The sequence below is a fragment of the Rhododendron vialii genome, chromosome 11a (genome assembly GCF_030253575.1).
Source record: "Rhododendron vialii isolate Sample 1 chromosome 11a, ASM3025357v1".
Classification (NCBI taxonomy): domain Eukaryota; kingdom Viridiplantae; phylum Streptophyta; class Magnoliopsida; order Ericales; family Ericaceae; genus Rhododendron; species Rhododendron vialii.
In genome coordinates, this window is record NC_080567.1 from 19,445,909 (window position 1) to 19,463,769 (window position 17,861).

The window sequence follows — 17,861 nt, forward strand, 5'->3', positions numbered from 1 at the left end:
CGGTCCAAATTTATTCTCTCCCTCTCTCTCTCCCTTCTCACCCGACCACCCTCTCTCAACTTTCTCTCCTCTTTTTCTCAACATTTGAACGGCTAGGATATTCGATAGGGTATCACGTGTGATACTCGCCTAACACCAAAAAACTTCTCCCCGAAAGACAGAGGCACCACCATAATATCTGGATCATGTCCAATCCAGATATCCTCTTCAAAACTTTCACTGTCATACGGATTTGGAAAAAGAAATACAAACAAATACAAATATGATAATTACTACTCTACTATTTTTTATCCACTATACAAGTGGCTCATTAAAAAAGGGATGTTATCAAAGCATTGAAAGCAAGAGATAAGGACGGGTTTTTATTATCTAGTTTAGCATCCACGTCAACCCTACCTAATCTTTACTTAAGCTAACCAAGCCTCTTTTTTTTTCGATAGTCACTTACTTCATGGCGAAAAGTATGGGATTTTTAATTTGTATCTTGACACATCTCGGACATCCACTCTATCGATAATCTGATGCGTTCGAGTAAGTTCACCTGCACCTCTTAATTTCGGGAAGACCTATCCCACCATTTACTAGTACCTAGCACGGTGTATTTCTCGATCATTCACGCTAACTGTACTTAATTAATGTGCATCTATGATCTATTTGTAATTTATTTTTACCATTTAATATGATCTATTTGACTTATGTAGGAGCAGTGTCCAGTCAAAACAAAAGATATAGTCCCATAATTTCTTTAATTTTTAACCCTTGCAAGTATTAAATATGTTGTTTCTATGTTCAGTATTCTTTTGTTGTATATTATACACGGATAATTTTTTAAGTATTATTTTTTCCTATTTTGTAGTATAATGTAGTAATTCAGAGGTAGTACATTATGCACAACAAAACAAGGCTAGTATAGTGATTCAAGACCTTTTAGAGATAGAAAATATCCTTGTGAAACATGTACTCCTCCGTCTCACAATGTTAGATACTTTTCAGATTATATGTCATTTTTGAATTGTCTATATCTTTTAATTCATACTTCTTCCGTCCCTTTTTTAGAGTTTAGCATTCCATTTTGGGTTGTTCCTTAATAAGTGTCCATTTTGTAAAGTTAATGGGTAAAAGTTTGTGAATTTTTCATTTTCCTCCTAAAAGTAGATTCATTTTGAAAATTTAGTGAGTAAAAATGTAATAATAATATCTCCATAAAAGATAAAGTGGAGGTAAAAGTTGATGTGAAATGTGTAATGATGATGTCTTTTTTGTAAGTTGGAGTTACAAAACGATACATTTAAAAAGAGACGGAAGGAGTAATATTTTATGTGATTTTTTAAACTTTATTTGATAGCACTAATTGAAATCTAAAAAATATATATATATATATATATTACGAATTTAAAGATGTAGATAATTTTTGTATAAGATTATAATAGTGAAAGTGTGTAATTTTTTGGGACGGCTTGAGTACTAAATTAAATGCTATATGCCTGTTCCTAGCACAAATTTACTACTGTCACACTAACTTGGGATGCTATATGAACTACTACAAATTATTTCATTTTATCATGATTTTCACATTAACCACGTCTTCCTCTTTATTTTTCTTTTTATCCATTCATATACCATCTACAATTTATAAGTTAAAAACACCTTGAAATTTTTGGACCAAAAAATTGTTCATAACTTATTGATTAGAAAAATGCCCCCAAAAAAGACGTTTTGGAATATAAAATTTATGAGAATGAATGCTAAGTTTCCTGTTGGCCATATTACCCTCATTAACAAGTAGTAATTTTAAAGAGAAGTAACTTCATCAAAGCATTAAAAGTAACGGGGCCTTAAAATTCTTCTCTACCACATTTATATAGGTTCCACAAACTTATAGTGAAAATCAAACAAATGTGAGATGAAGTTACAGTTTGATGCACCACATGATGCTATTCCTGTCCCATCACATTGATGCTTTATTTGATTCTCTTTTTAAAAAGCATTTTTTAAAAAATTCTCTACTTCTAATAATTTCTATCTCTACTTGTTATCCCTACTTTTTTTTTTAAAAAAAAATTCAAAAAATGTTCCGAACAAAGCATGAATAATTATCCGCAAGGGAAAATGTAATGCGAGGAAGGATCTCCCAAACGCCACAACATATAATCTAAAATACACGTATGTTTTTTTACAAGAAATGTAGCAAATGATTTCCATGGGACAACAACGATTGGCGAAATCAAAACTTAATACTTTAAAAACTAAATGAAAGCAAATACTACTAAAAATCATTCCATATTATAAAATTCAGCTAACTCAAAATGATCAACCCAACAAAACGATATTCCCCACTTTTCTCCTAAGTAAATCCCTTCTTTTTTTATATATACAAAACGCTGCAATTTCTTCCCCACAAAAAAAAAAGAAAAAAAGAACTCCACATCAAAATACAGATTTAACGCCTAATCTCCTCCTTAAAAGCAAGTATTTACACACATTAAACTGCAATTAACAGTAACCATTTACTTAAAAGTATTCACATAAGTCAGAGATTAAGAAGGCCCATGACCCGGACCCAACCCGAAACCAATCAATATCAACCCGGACCACGCCAAAGATGCGTACGTACCCAATCACTTCAACAGTTCCGAAACCCACCCGACATCAGGACAAGCAGCCACCGAGTTACCCGCCGAGTCAACTCGCCCGAGCGAGTTTTCCTTGCTGAGTTTCGCGTATATCTTCGCCCGGAGGTCTCTGCCCGACTCCACCCTCTCCATCACGGGCTCCTCCTCCTCCTCCTCACACAGATCGAACACGCCTAGCCCAGAACGAGTCGGGGCCCGAGTCGGAGTCGAAGGTAAGCTCAGGAACCCGGGTCGCAGAACCGATCCGCCGCGAGGCGAGCAGTACCCGGAACCCACTTGCATCCCCCACCCAGCAGGCGGACTCATCATCCCCACCCTCACCTTCCCACCAATCTGCATGCACCTGATCGACGCGGCGAGCTCACTCACCGAGTTGACCCCATCAATCGGCGACATCGGCGGCGAGTCAGACGGGGGAGAACCCGTGGGAGAATACAGAATCGACGTCGGGGACGACCCAAAGCACGCGTCGAAACCGAGCCGACTCGGGGAACCGTCGTACGAGTCGCTGAGTCTGGGGCTGGTTTGCGGCAGGACCCGCAACTGGTCGGGCGCGTGGGCGAAGAAGCACACGCGGCGGCGGCAGTGGGCCCCGTCCTTGCAGGGCTGGGTGCGGTAGCGCGCCGGGTGAAGCCAGCACTCGAACACCCCGTGCGCGTACTCGCACGCGTCGCCCCGAAAGCAATGGCCCTTGCGGAAATCGGGGCACGGGACGCCGGAGTAGTGGTGCTTCCTCGGGTCGCGGCGGCGGGCCTTCTCGCCCGGGTGGGCGAAGGGGCACTCCGTCCAGTCGTGCGACCTCCCGCGGGCGCACTTCCTGACCTTGAAGTCGTACATGCGGAAGTGGTCGCAGGAGAAGGCGTCCGCCGTGAACTCGTGGCAGTCGTTGTCGAAGTCGGAGTTGTTGGAGGGGAGGTAGCGGTGGAGCGCCGTGAGGGCGTCGAAGGGGGAGGAGGAGCAGTTGGGACTGGTGGCATTGGGGGAGGAGAATAATGGGGAGGTTATTGTGGCTGTTGGATCGTCGAAGTTGTCCCAGGGAGGGACTTGGATGGTCGGATTCGAACGAGCGGTTTCGCCGTTCATCAGCATCATCATCATCATATCTGATTATCCTATCCTATCCTCTCTCTCTCTCTCTCTCCTGGACACGATATCACACACGAAGATGGCAATGGCGTTTCTTGAATATAAACTGCTTTTTTAACCGCGGTTAAATACTAACTTTACCGTGGTCTGGATAGAAATATCTAGAGGGTAAAAACTGGGGTGGAAAAAGTAATCAATTTAGGAAGTTTCTGGAGGTCCCGTTTGGTTTCATTAAACGGATACCAACTGGGGCAATGGAATAATTACTCGAGATGGTGCCTAGTCGGTCCAACTTTCAATTAGTATTATTATTTGTTTTTGTTTTTTTCTAAAAGTCGTTTTCTCATTTCAAGATGTTAATGGATAATGTTTAGACATAAATACTCCTATCTCCTATAAATAAGAGTAGTATAATATATTAGTTCCACCAAACATTGTTGTAAAATCCTGTGTTGCCCACAAAAATAAAAGTCTTCTGGTTGCTTTCCCGGACCCAAGGGTGCTATAGTGCATCTCCTGCATTACACGTGTGGCGTGGTTAGTCTGGCCGTCTATTTCGGCAATGAACGACTTAGATTTTCATCCAAACAAATGGACAGGTAAGATTTGTGGCTGCTCGGATTATATCCAATCATTTATTGTCAAATCGATGGCCCGTATGCGTCTTACAGGACCTTACACTACAGGATTTCCCAATCCTTCTTTCCCGTCATGGGTGTGCACCTGAATTTAAGGATTAAATGTTGCGCAAAATGTTTACAATCGGGAATTCAAAGTACGAATTCTATACACTACTACAAAAATAGATAAAGACCTCAGTCATTTGGTGTGATCTTTCACTTTTAATCTCTCATTCAAAACCGTGGTCTATCAAGGTGTAACTAAAAATCCCTATCTTTTAACCACAGGATAAAAACCGTGATTAAAATTCATTAAAACCGTAACTAAAAATATAAAAACTGTGATTAAAGATGACAAAACCATGACCTTTAATAGCTTAACATCTCAGTTTTATTATAAAACCGTGATTGTTTAGAGAATAATAATCTCAGTTTCTAAAAAAACCGAGATTAAAAAGTGACGTTTTCTTAAGGGAAAAAATTCCATTTTATTTATCCTATTGGGTTTTAAACCTAAGTCTCTTGAATTTTGCATAGAAGCTTCAACCAACTGCACCACACAGACTTTTCAATATATAATTGAAATATTTAATATATAACATATGCATTTAACATTAAAATATATTTCGAACATTATTTTGAACCTTTAAATATTAAAACTAGAAATTTTGATAAACATGAAAGTTGTAGCTCTTTGTGTTATTGTTCAAACCTAATTTGAATTATCTCAATTAATGGAGTTTTGAGCATAGAGTTGTACTCGAAATACATTTGGCGACAAAACGCAACCTTTATAAATTTTGTCACCAAAAAGGTTCCTATTTGGTGACAAAATATATTTTCATTGCCGAAAGTATCCCATTTTTTGACGAAATATTTTTTTGTAGAATGGTTGAGAGTGACATTTATTTAGGGGTATTGCGCGCGGAGTCGATTAAGGGGTAAGCAACTTTCAACTTTTCCTATATAAGAGCTTTCATTTCAAGTCTTAAAAAAAAATGTGATGTATTCTCTAACTTACGATCTTAGTTTCTAGATGATTGAGATTAAAGGTTTTTTTTATCTCAGTTTTTCCGAAATGAAATATATTCTTTCATATACAATCTCAGTTTTTCAAAAACGAGATTTATTCTTTAAGTTATAATCTCACTTTTAGATTATTGAAATTAAAAAATCTTTTCCTCTCAGTTTTTTTTGAAACGAGATATATTCTTTCATATATAATCTCAGTTTTTTGAGAATGAGATTTATTCTTCAAGTTACAATCTCACTTTTTAGTTTACTGAAATTAAAAAATCTTTTCATCTCAGTTTTTTCTTATAACTGAGATTAAAACTATAGTCCATAACATTTTATTACGCTTTTACAAAAAGTGAGATCTTTTTAGTTTTTGAACCGTGATCTTTATACCATTTTGTAGTAGTGATAACATTTACATATGAATAGAATTACAACATAATGAAATTACAAAGACTGAAATGCAAACCGAAATACAGAATGGATTCGTGAACCGAAACCCGTGTTTCACACTATGTCCTTAAAATAGATTCACCGCCTACCGGAGGGTGTTAAGGTTACTTGGCGTCTGTCTCCCAGGATTGATCCGGCTCGGACCACGAACGTCGGAACACCACCGAAGAACATCTTGGCGAACTAACTCAGCGTCTGTCTCTCTTTCACAATGCATTAGAATGCTAGTCGACTTTTTTTGTGAATTGTGTTGAACTATGCTGTGAAAATGCTCCTTATATATAGGCAGAACTTGACCCGTGTAATGCTGCCTGGCCTTCAATTCGTGGAGTAAATGGCAGAATGAATGTGAAAAAAAACCCCACAGTGAATAGGGGAATAACTCCCACAATGAATAGAGGTAACCCCCACCATGAATATGGAGAAGTAATGGACCCCCAATCCATTCAAATTTCCAACATTAAATACTTCTTTTATACTTCATTCCTAAATGAGAGTTCATGTTATTATTTCAGATATTTTAAAAAATTATTTATATCTTTCAATTTATAATATCTTTCAATTTATAATGTTAAAAATATTCAATATGGATCTTACTTGATAAAAATAACAGAAAAAGTGAAAGTAAACTCTCATTAGAAACGGAGGGAGTAGTAATCGGGATCAACTTGTCCGATTTATGGATTAGAGTCATCATTTGATGATTTCTTGAGAATATCATGGTTTGAAGATTCAAGCCTTCTTTTTATAAATATCATTCAAATAATTAGAAATATGTTCGAACGAACTAATTTTGCATGGATGATTTATATTGACTTGTGCAAAATAAACGGACCAAATCAACAAATAAAATCGCAGTGAGTTCAATTTAATTCACCACACGAAAAGATCTTGGAAGTCATGAAAAGAATATTACTACTCCATGCGATACTTAATAGTGGCTATAACTTTTTACTACTATATAACTGAACTGTTAAAACATTTGTGATTTACTTTTATATCTTTAATGATACTACTAATTACCCTTAATTCATTCTAACTTTTACAACTAGAATCAACTGTTGATCTATTTTGGGTAATTAGACTCTTGAAGCAGAATGCAATCTTAAGGTGAGTTCGCGTTATTGACTAAAAGATATTTCAATATTATCTCCATCAAGATAGAATTCAACATTTTTTACAAGAAAAAGAATGTGGGGAGGGGTATGGCGATGTTCTGCAATAGGAGACGAACTAATGGTTGGGATAATCAATTGGTTTAAAATGGGAAAATGGTTTTTACACTTTCTTCTTCTTCTTTTTTTGTCCTTCTCCATATGAATTTACAATAGTATCCTTTGATGTTAGAAAAAGTTAATTTAAAAAAGGTAACAATGTAAATTCATGGGAATATGGACAAAAAAAAAAAGAATTATAAAAAAAAAAGTGCGAAAATCACTTTCGTCATAATGGAATCATCAAAAAAGAATTTGGAGAAGTTTCCGAAAAGAACTGTAAAACAATTACTTTTTACCCCGAATAGCAGTAGTGCTACCACCATCACTCTGTTTCACCGCTCTCTCCAACGCAGCGCTTAATCTCACCATTCGTCTCGACAAACAATTGGTAACAATGTAAATTCACGTGAATATGGACAAAAGAAGTGTGAATATTCACTAATACCTCTCGAACACGTTTTAGTAGCATAAAGGAAACCAGTGAATATTAATACCTCTCCTGGGTATTATACTAGAACCAGTGAATATTCACTAATATCTCTTATTGGGTACTCCTTCCGTCCTAATTTGCTTTTTCTAGTTATATTCTAACTGGATAAAAAAAATAGTTATATCTTTAAATTGATAATGAATTTTATATCCAATATGAATATTGTTTGATAGATCTCGATTTATTCTATAATACAATGTTTTCAAAATCACCTAAAACATTATAAATTACAAGATATAATCAATTGAAAAGTGACACGAACTCCCAAAAGTGACAACTAAATTAGGATGGAGGTAGTACTACACTAGAACCAGTGAATATACACTAATACTTGGTCTAGCCACATGACAAAGTTTTACAAATACACCGAAATCCTAACACTTTGAATAATAAGGTCGAGGGCAGTGAAAGGAACGGTGAAACAGAACGGCAGGGTAAACTTTATGAAGCAAATGGAGTAAGAGCCCGTTCCAGAACACCTTTTTAAAAAATAAGTATTTATTTCATATTTTCAAACTCAAAAATAATGCAAATGAAAAATAATTTTTTAATTTTTTTTGCACCATATTAAAGATCTCAATGAAATCTTTCAAATAAGATCCATAATGCATATTTTTATATTTTAATAAATTCATTATTTTTTAGCTTAAAATTATCTTATTAAAAAAAAGTACTTATTTGACGTTAGATAATTTTTAAAAAAAGTACTTATTTGACTTTGCGAAACGGGTCTTAAGTAGCAACCACAGCCAGAACGAACCAAATACGGAGTAGTAAAGGAGTGGCAACCACAACCAGAACAAGGAATCCCGGTCCAAGGACCTGGGAACCAGAAAACGACAAATCGAGAGAGAGGCCCACCTACAGTCCAGTAATAGTAGTAGTAAAAAACAGAGGGGCTATGTGAGTGGAATCCGTACAGGGTCACCCCCCTCATCACGTGATGGGAAACTTATGGCGAGTACGCACACGTGTTGGGTGGCGCTCTCGCCGTTTCGGTTGACACGCTGTTGTACAATCGGGACCCACGTCTCCCCCACCATCCATCCATTCATCGTGGGGCGTACGCGTGGCAAACGGATAACATGGATCTTTATGGGTCTACTCTCGAGATCCCCATGATTTTGACCCTTTGCCTTTTTTCGCTCTCTCTCTCTCTTTCCACATCTTCAACGTTATCCGCTACACAGCGGGAATCCAGTGCGGATGATACACTACGTGCACCGCAATATCACTTGCTCAGTGCACCTGATCCTTGTGACCTGACCTGACACACTGGTGAACTAAAAAAGCAATTAAAATTTTTTAACTCTTATTGTTCATGTTTGTTAATTTTGTTCCAAATTTTTTTGAATTAACCAATCCAAAAAGTAAATTTTTTTTTTACTCTTATCCAAATATTTTTAAAATAATTATTTTTTTGAAAAAAAGTCAAAAAAATTAGTTTTTTTTCTTTTTGAAAAGTGATTATTTTTTAAAATATTCGGATAAAGGGAATTTTTTCTCCTTTTCCGATTTCTCTCGTTGACACGAATCAATAATCTACAAAAATTTGACACAAAACTAACAAATGGGAAAAAAAATCAAATAAGGACAAAACCAACTTATTTTGCTAGAAGTTAAGTGGAACACCGCCTTTTAGTCCTGTCTTTAACCAGATCGAGAAAGAGATTAGACGATGAATGTGTAAGATGGCCTGAACACTCTTGATTGTCGAATCCAAAAAATAAAAAAAATTATCCTCAAAAATAAGTTATTAATCATTTTTTAGAGAACAAAACATAATTCATAAGTATTTATTAATCAATTAAAAGAGATACAACGATTAAAAGGATTACGCGTACCCCAAACAATTAGCTTTTGGGAATTACTATCTTGCAGGTTAAGGCCCCGTTTTCACTCACAAAAAATACTAAAAAATTAACGTTTTTTGCCATCTCATTTTTACTAATAAAAAAATTTCAGCATTTTATTATCTCGTTTTCACTAACAAAAAAATTGTCAACAAATATTATTTTTGATACAGTAAGTCTACTAACAAGTCATCAACAATTTATTCATTACTGAAAATAACTTGACATTTCTCAACAACTTATTTAGTACCGAAAACATCTAACAACTTTTCGACCACAAATAAAAATCTACAAATTTTTCATCACCGGAAACACCCCATTATTCTTTTCAAAAAAAATCCAACACATATTTAGGTCCCGTTTGATAAGGCTCTCGGGGGTTGGGATTAGATTACGAAGGTGATGGTATTAGCAATACTGCGTTTGGTACACAAAATTGGTTCGGATTGGTAGTCCAATCGGACTCTACTAAGACCTCAAATTGGGGGTATTATTATTATTATTATTATTTTTGATAATCCAAACTTTTCCAAAAGGATTACAAAAGAGGGGAAAGATCCCTAGAAGGATAGTCCAGTCCCAACCTCTCTTTTGACATTGACCAAAATATCCTTACAACTTCTCACAAATGACTAAGAACAGCCTAAAAAAAAAAACTCGTACTCAACTGGAAATTAGGCGCCCAAGTTCCTAACCCAACATTAGAACTTGCCATCAAGACATGCATACAGCATCCCTTTTCTATGGATGATTTCTTGAAAAATCAGCTAATATGTTTTTATTTGTGACTTCTGCATTTGTAAATTGATCATGAGCCATGTATGTGGTTTACTTCCCCAACTTGTTTGTTCGCTGGAATTTCATTTCATCAGTAGCAAACAAAGTATGGCATCTTTGTTTGTTTTTTTTTGTTTTTTTTTAATAAAAAAAATTGATTAAACGAGCCAAAACACAAGGATATATAGTTGTTATGCTTCAGTTTCGCGAAGGGGTAGAATTGGAAAATTATACTTTCAATCCAATCCTATCTCATGTGAAACAAATATGGTAGTAATAACAATCCTACTCCTTTTAATCCATGTAAAGCAAACATACTCATTATCAATCTCATCTCATTACTAATTGCTTCTCATTATCAATTTCGGCTCCGTTTGATAACAGTGATAGATGGGTGAGACTCGTAAAGAGATATGATTCGGATTAAGATTGATAATGAAAATGAATTAGTAAAGTGTATGTTTGTTTGAGATGAGATTGGATAGTGAAATTATTAATATCTTGTTTGTTTGATATGAAATTAGATGATGAGATTTGATTGATCGATAAAAAGAATTGATTGTGAGAAGAGATTGGTAATGAGAATGAGTTGGATTTGGACCATTAATACCATCTCCCCCAGGGTATTCCTAATACCCCTAATCCCTGGCTTGCTAGTCCATTGGATTTATAGTCCAAACTCATTTTGGATTACCAAACAAACTATTGGTAGTCTCTTGGGATTGGTAGTCCAATCCTAAGGACTAAGAGGGTTAACAAACGGGTTACGAATTCCACTCATTTATCAGTGTAAGCAAACGAGACCTTAACCAACACACATGATACTACTGTGAGATGGTGCTCCCAAACAATGCCAGGCCCGTGGCAAAGGTGGCAAAGGGTCACCTAAATTTCGGTTTCGAAACTTTCGATGTCCGTGCACATTTTCCCCCGTTTTGGCATAGGGCTTACCCTTATTCCTATGGAGAGCCTCCCCTCATTCCTTCTGTTGGCCTAGTGGGATAGCAGTAGGGGCTAAGTCACGTAAAGGGCAGGTGGGTGCGGGTGTAGATGTGAGAACGTGAGCCTGAAAGTGTTTCTCAAAATTCTTCGGAACAAATAAAATTCTTGGTCCAAAAAAAAAAAAAAAACTGAAATTCTTGAATGTAAAAATTGAGCGTGAGCGTAAACTATTTTGAAGAATTATATGACTAAGTGCATCTCCAACCCATCTCCATTTAGACACCAAAACTCATTTTGGAGAATCCATGATCAAACCCATCTCCATTTGGGGTCTCCATTTTTGAGATTCAATTCTCATTTTTCATATTTGGAGGATCACCTCCCAAATGGAGACCCATCTCCATTTCTTTTCTTCACTAATATTCTATTTACTTTTTTGCTAGAATTTCGTCGATTAAATATAACTTTTTACATTCCGCATAAATTTTCTACAAAATTGGTATTATTGAAAAGACAATAATAATACCTTCAAAATGAGTCTAATATTAAGTATCTGTAAATACATTTTGAAATAACATCAAATGTAAAATCAAACCATTTCAACTCATAATATTATATTTTCTCATTTACATTATCCTATCATTGTATATTTGTATTGGTTTAAATAATGAGTTGAAATGAAAAAATACATGCATCAAATGAAAGAAGGAAAAAATAATGATATCGACAAATAAATGGAGGAAGAATTGGGGGGAGTTTTGGAAGTGAAAAATGGAGAATTAGGTTGAAGTTGTTGATTCTCCAAAACTACCTTTTGAATAGAATATACGTAATTTTTTGAGTCTCTAAAATGGGGAAAGATTAGAAATGGGGGAGATGCTACGAGGGAGTAATAGCGGGAGCACCAGGAGGTCAGGAGCACTGAATAATGACCCCCGCACTTCTGCTGTATGATATGGACACGTGGTTGGTTTGGTCAGGTGTAGATCTGTTTTATTATATGTGGGGAACATTGGGTCCCATGTTAAAGGAGTACTAAATGAGAAGCATGAACTATGGATGTGGTTGTTGGGTTTTGGGACAAGTTTGCTTGTCTTTGGTTTATCAAATTGGTTTTGACCCGATTGTAATCCGGACTCAACGTTGGCACGAGAAATTGTTTAATGCCCGTAGGGCGTTAGCCACGTGGTTTTTCAGGCCTCTCCTCAATCGTACTCCCTCCGTTCCGGTTTGTTTATCTTCTTTTTGATTTTTTAAGAACATTTGACCTCTTAAAGAAGTGGCTATAATTTTCAATTCGTAAAGTTTTTAATATGCAATATGGATCTTGTTTGATAGATCTCAATTAATTTTATTATACAAAATCTTCAAAATAATAAAAAATATTATAAAATGTAAGATATAAGTATATTTTTAAAAGACACGTATTTTGACAATTGGACAAACAAATTGGGACGGAGGGAGTACATTTTTGTGAGATCCAAAATAAAGTCTGAAAACTCCACAATAATGTTTGGTGTGAAGAAACTTAAAGTACCGCCATATGGTACCTAAAGGCACTGGAAAATCTCTCATATTGGCACTGTTGGAATCCAAGGTTGTGAGTCATAACTTCATTTTTTTTAAAATTTTTTTAGCAGGTAATTGCATTATTATTTCTTTTGTCTGAGAAAAGTTGAAATATTCTTTATCTTCTGATATATAAAACTCGTTTCAATATTCTCTAACTTTTGATATATGATACTCAATAATCAGGGACGGACCCAAAAGGACATGCGAGGGCACGTGCCCCCATTCGAAATTAAAATATTTTAAAATATTTTTGTATAAATTAACATAATTATGAAAGCATGTTAATATATAAACATACACACTTACATATTTCTCAACAATAGACATATAAAATAAGTTTTATGTCTGAATTTTATCATATGATGCAGTTATATTTATTGCTTTACGAGCCGTTTGTCTAATTGGAGCTATTCTTTCTTGATTCTCTTTATTTTTAACCGTCTGGGAGAAATTTTAAAGAAAGTCATTAACAAAAATAACTCGATCATTCTAAAACTTATCAATGTTCATTTCAAACATATTTTTAAAATTTTGTCTAAGATTTTGTGCTCATTTTAACTAATCTAACTTAAAGTATGCGTTATAAACTTTCGTAATTAGTAATGCATGTCTTAATTTTGTACGATCTTATTGTGGTTGACTAAAGAAATGAATTTTTGCCATTATGATTAACAGGTGCCTCCATTAGGCTATATTTCTGACTCTGTCCCTACTCATAGTCAATGGCGGAGGGACATAGCGACAAGAGAGGGCAGCTGACTCCACTGGCTGCCAAATTTTCATAAAAATAGGTATACTTTTTACCTTATTTTTACTAATTTGACCACACTTTAAAATTTATTTTTGTCTCAATCCATATAAGGGTTTTGTACTTAAGAAAAAAAAGAGTCAAAATAGAATTTCTACCCACAAAATTTCCAAACGTAGTGCTAGTTTATTTGTTCCTCAAAACAAATCAAGGATTTCGTTCATGAATTACACATACTCTTTCCGTCTCTTTTTAAATGTCTCGCTTCATAACTCCAACTTATTAAGAAAACATCATCATTACATCTTTCACATCAACTTTTACCTTCACTTTCCTTATTTACCCTCTATGAAGACATCATAATTACACTTTTATTCATTAACTTTTTAAAATAGAATCTACTTTTAGGGGTAAAATGGAAAATGTATTAACTTTTACCCACTAATTTTACAAAATGAATACTTATTAAAGGACAACCTAAAATAGAATACCGAACTTTAAAAAGGGAACGGAGGGAGTAGTTTAAATTTTCAATCCCATTTATCGAAAATTTTGGCTCCGCCACAGCTAGTACTAGTCATCATCAATAATGGAGTATCACTAATATTGGATGATTGTTTTTAACTTTCTGAGAACAGAGTACCCGACATTAAAATGGGACCGATCCGTACCATACCACTAAAATATCTATGAGTACTGCTATGGGTACCGACGGTACCCATAGGGAAAATGCACCGACGGCCACCGGACGGCCGTCTCCGGTCACCGGACGGCCGATCCGAGCCGTCCAAAAATTTTAAAAAATAAAACCGAGTGGCCTAACGCGAGAATCAATGGCATCCGAGGTGTGTAGGGTACTTGATCCGAGCACCCATTTTTCGTGTATATTTGTATATACGTGTATATACACGAAAAAGGGGTACTCGGATCAAGTACCCTACACACCTCGGATGCCATTGATTCTTGCATAGGGCCACTCGGTTTTATTTTTTAAAATTTTTGGACGGCTCGGATCGGCCGTCCGGTGACCGGAGACGGCTGTCCGGTGGCCGTCGGTGCATTTTCCCTATGGGTACCGTCGGTACCAATAGGATTTCTGAATATCTATACTGTTACATGTATGATATATTCTGAACCTTGGATGAAGTGGAATTGAAAGCCCCAAACCAAAGTATCAGACCGTCTGGTTTGATTTGGTTGGATCAGCCTTAATTTCATGGATGTGTACGTTCACTGGATTGCGCTCATCCTACAACAAAATGGTGTAAAGCCTACACACCCCTTAAAAAGGGTGTACCATATGCATCTATTTTATGATTCATTTATAACATTTTAGTGTGTTTCGTAATTTTTATTCTAGAATTCATAACCTTTCAGCAGTAAGATTCGTAACATTTTTATTATGATTCATAACATGTTGGTGTATCTCGTAACCTTTATACGATTCGTAACTTTTTAGCAATACGATTCGCAACATTTTCTCTATAATTCATAACATTTTGGGGGTACATATGATACACACCTAAATAAGGGTGTGTATATTGTAGTCTTTCCCGTAAATTAAGGGAAATTAATATTGCAAATTCGTGGAAGGAAACTCAAAATAAGATATGGGATTTCTCTAGCCAGTGCACGATGTGACCTCCTTTATTGTTTGATGAGGTTTGGTTGGGAGTACACCTGAAGTGGTGTTTCCCTTTAAATTGTGTAATTTGATTCAATAATATTTGCACATTGTCAATTTCCCCATTTTATTATAAAAGAAAAATCCATGCTCTTTAATTTTGATTGAGATAGTGTAGTCTTATTGCACAAGTAGTGGCGGAGCTAGAATTTTGCTCCGAGGAGGGGTTGATTCAAGAAAAGTATTTTCTTTTAAAAATGTACCCAATATATAGTGTAACTTTGTTAATAGAATATTTTATTGAATATGAATAACAAAGCTTTTGAAGAGAAAAAAACGAAGAAGAAGAAACGTAACACAACCTAAGAATCATGTTAACGAGACGATAACATGCATTTGTTGGTCGTCTGTTGTTTACGTCTTCTAATAATATTTATCTTTATTTTTTTACACCTATTACGTCTCCTAATAATATTTATCTTTATCTTTTTCTTTTTCTTTTTACACCTACTTTAAGGTTAAGTTCTTCTAAGAATTTTTTGGGATTTTTCTTGTTTGTTCTTATTCAAAGTTTTTGGCGTTTGTTAGTTTTGCGCCTAACTTTATGGGATTATTGAATCGTACGAATTGAAAGCCCACAAAAATTAGACACAGAACTAACAAACGCGATTTTTCTTGTATAAGTACAAAACAATAAAAAAAAAATCCCAAAAATCTTAGCCGAACTTAGTCTAAAGCGTGAGACTAACTAGTTGCAACACCATTTATGATTTATCCATTACGTGGCTAAACACACAAAAGAAAGAGGATCATCTCCATATAATTGGTGTACGTGTTTGCTTGTATTAATTAAAAGTAGTCGATTATTGAATCTTATCCTTGATCGACGTGGCTAATCTAGTCTATACCACTTTTGACAAAAAAAACTAACGGGTTAGCTCATTTTGCGTGGTTGTTATTAAAGTAGTAGTTCAGATGTAAATCTCCTCGGACCGCGATTCATGGTCTTGGGTCTAACAATTGTCGCTTAAAAGACAGCATAGTGGGAAAGGATATTCATTAAAAATGGAGATCGAAGAGACCAAAATGATCTTTTAGTTTACAAATTAGGAGGAGTACAATAATGTTTATACGGATATCAATAGTTCAGGCTGCCATATAACTAAGCCCCGTTCTGCTAAAAAAATAAAATTTTAATTTTTAAATAAAATTAAAATTTTTTTTTTTTGTGAATCATAGTTTGTGCATTGTGAAAGAATGATCAGTTTTGTAAATCGAAGAAGAAGTACTTAAAAAGCAAGAATCTTAGTGAAACGAGACCTTAATCGGTTAATACCATGGTTAGATCATGATTTGTAATCGAATTGATGGTAGTGATTTCCACGCTCTTTTCATTGATATTTGCCATCTCTTTTTGTCTTTTGGTCACATGAAAGCACAACATTATCCTTTCAGTTGTTCAATTTTTGATACATAAAAAGGACATCGTTGTAAGTTTACATAAATGAAGACTTAAAAGAAAAGATAGATGTGTTACATGTGTATCTACGGATTTCACAAGCCTGGTGACTGTCACCCTACCTCTCCCTAGTTGGCAATTGCCTAGATGAGTTTGATAGGTGAAATTACCCTCTTGCCCTTCCTAAAAAAAAGACTGTCGCCCCAAGGCCCCAAACTACTAGTACTATCATACAACAAAAAGAGGTCAAATAATCAGGAGCCATCAACAAAAGTGTTTTGCTCCTGCACGGCCTTCCTAGCCAGAACATCCACTACCTTGTTGGCCTCCCGAAAAGAAAAAACACGATAGAATGTGATGAAAAAACTAGTGAGAGAGACTCGGGCCATGTTTCCGCTAACAATTTTGGGCAACAAATTATGACATTTTAGCTTGTTGTTCACTTTAATCGATAAGTCATCGGTTAGTGAAAACAATTTGATACTATTTATGAACAACTAATTAGTTAGTAAAAACAACTAACGAATTGTCAACAAGAAGTTTTTTTCTCAAAATTTATTGCCTAGCGAAAACACTCTCTCAGAATGAGTAATGTACCTGATCCAGCCTGATAATTCAAATCATTGCCAGGGGGAAGAAATGGGCCCAAAAGCCCATCAACGGTGGTTGTATGGTTTAGCGACTCAACTTGAGTCCACTCTATTCATTTGTTTCTGAATGTGAATCTGGCCCACCAATTTTGTTTGTTTCCATAAAAATTGGGCCGAATTTTATAGTATGGGAATGGGCCAGTTAGGGTTGCATATGAGCCGAGTCGAGCCAAGTTTTGCCTTGCTCGAGCTCGAATTGAGCTTAAATATATGAGCTCGAACTCGGCTCAAACATATGTTTAAAAGCTCGAGCTCGGCTCGCATGGCTCGTTCGAAGCTTGTCCGAAGCCCTTGCGTAGCAGATGTTGGGGTGCAGGAGTGGGATTATTAGTTTATATTGGTACAGGGATTGGAAGTTCTCATGGATGGGCGATGTGGCACTAATATTTTTCCTCTCAACCTTCCTCAACGCTCGTCCCACATCGGCAAAAGACATGCAAGGAGTATCCACTCCTCCCTATAAAAATATGCAGTGGGCCTAGGTCATGGGTGGCTACCAACGCTGCTGTGTGCAAACGCGTGGTAAGGTAAAGTATAAATAAAGTGTCTCTACTCGTGTATGTATGGGTAATATGTGCGTAGAGAAATCTTTAAATAAGTAAATAAGGATATTAAAATGAGGACTTTATATGCGGATTTTTTCATTTTCGCCTTTTTCGATTAGATTTCGATGATTTGAATCGCTTAATGTGTTCAAAACGTGATTTTAAAGGTATTCGT

General features: G+C 35.7%; 1 protein-coding gene across 1 annotated transcript; it reads right to left on the bottom strand.

The window, feature by feature from the left end:
- Nucleotides 1–2,261: 2,261 nt before the first annotated feature.
- LOC131307338 (zinc finger CCCH domain-containing protein 23-like) lies at nt 2,262–3,804 on the bottom strand. Its single transcript, XM_058333801.1, has one exon. The coding sequence runs from the start codon at nt 3,732–3,734 to the stop codon at nt 2,619–2,621; it is 1,116 nt and encodes a 371-aa protein (XP_058189784.1). The 5' UTR covers nt 3,735–3,804; the 3' UTR covers nt 2,262–2,618.
- Nucleotides 3,805–17,861: the final 14,057 nt, after the last annotated feature.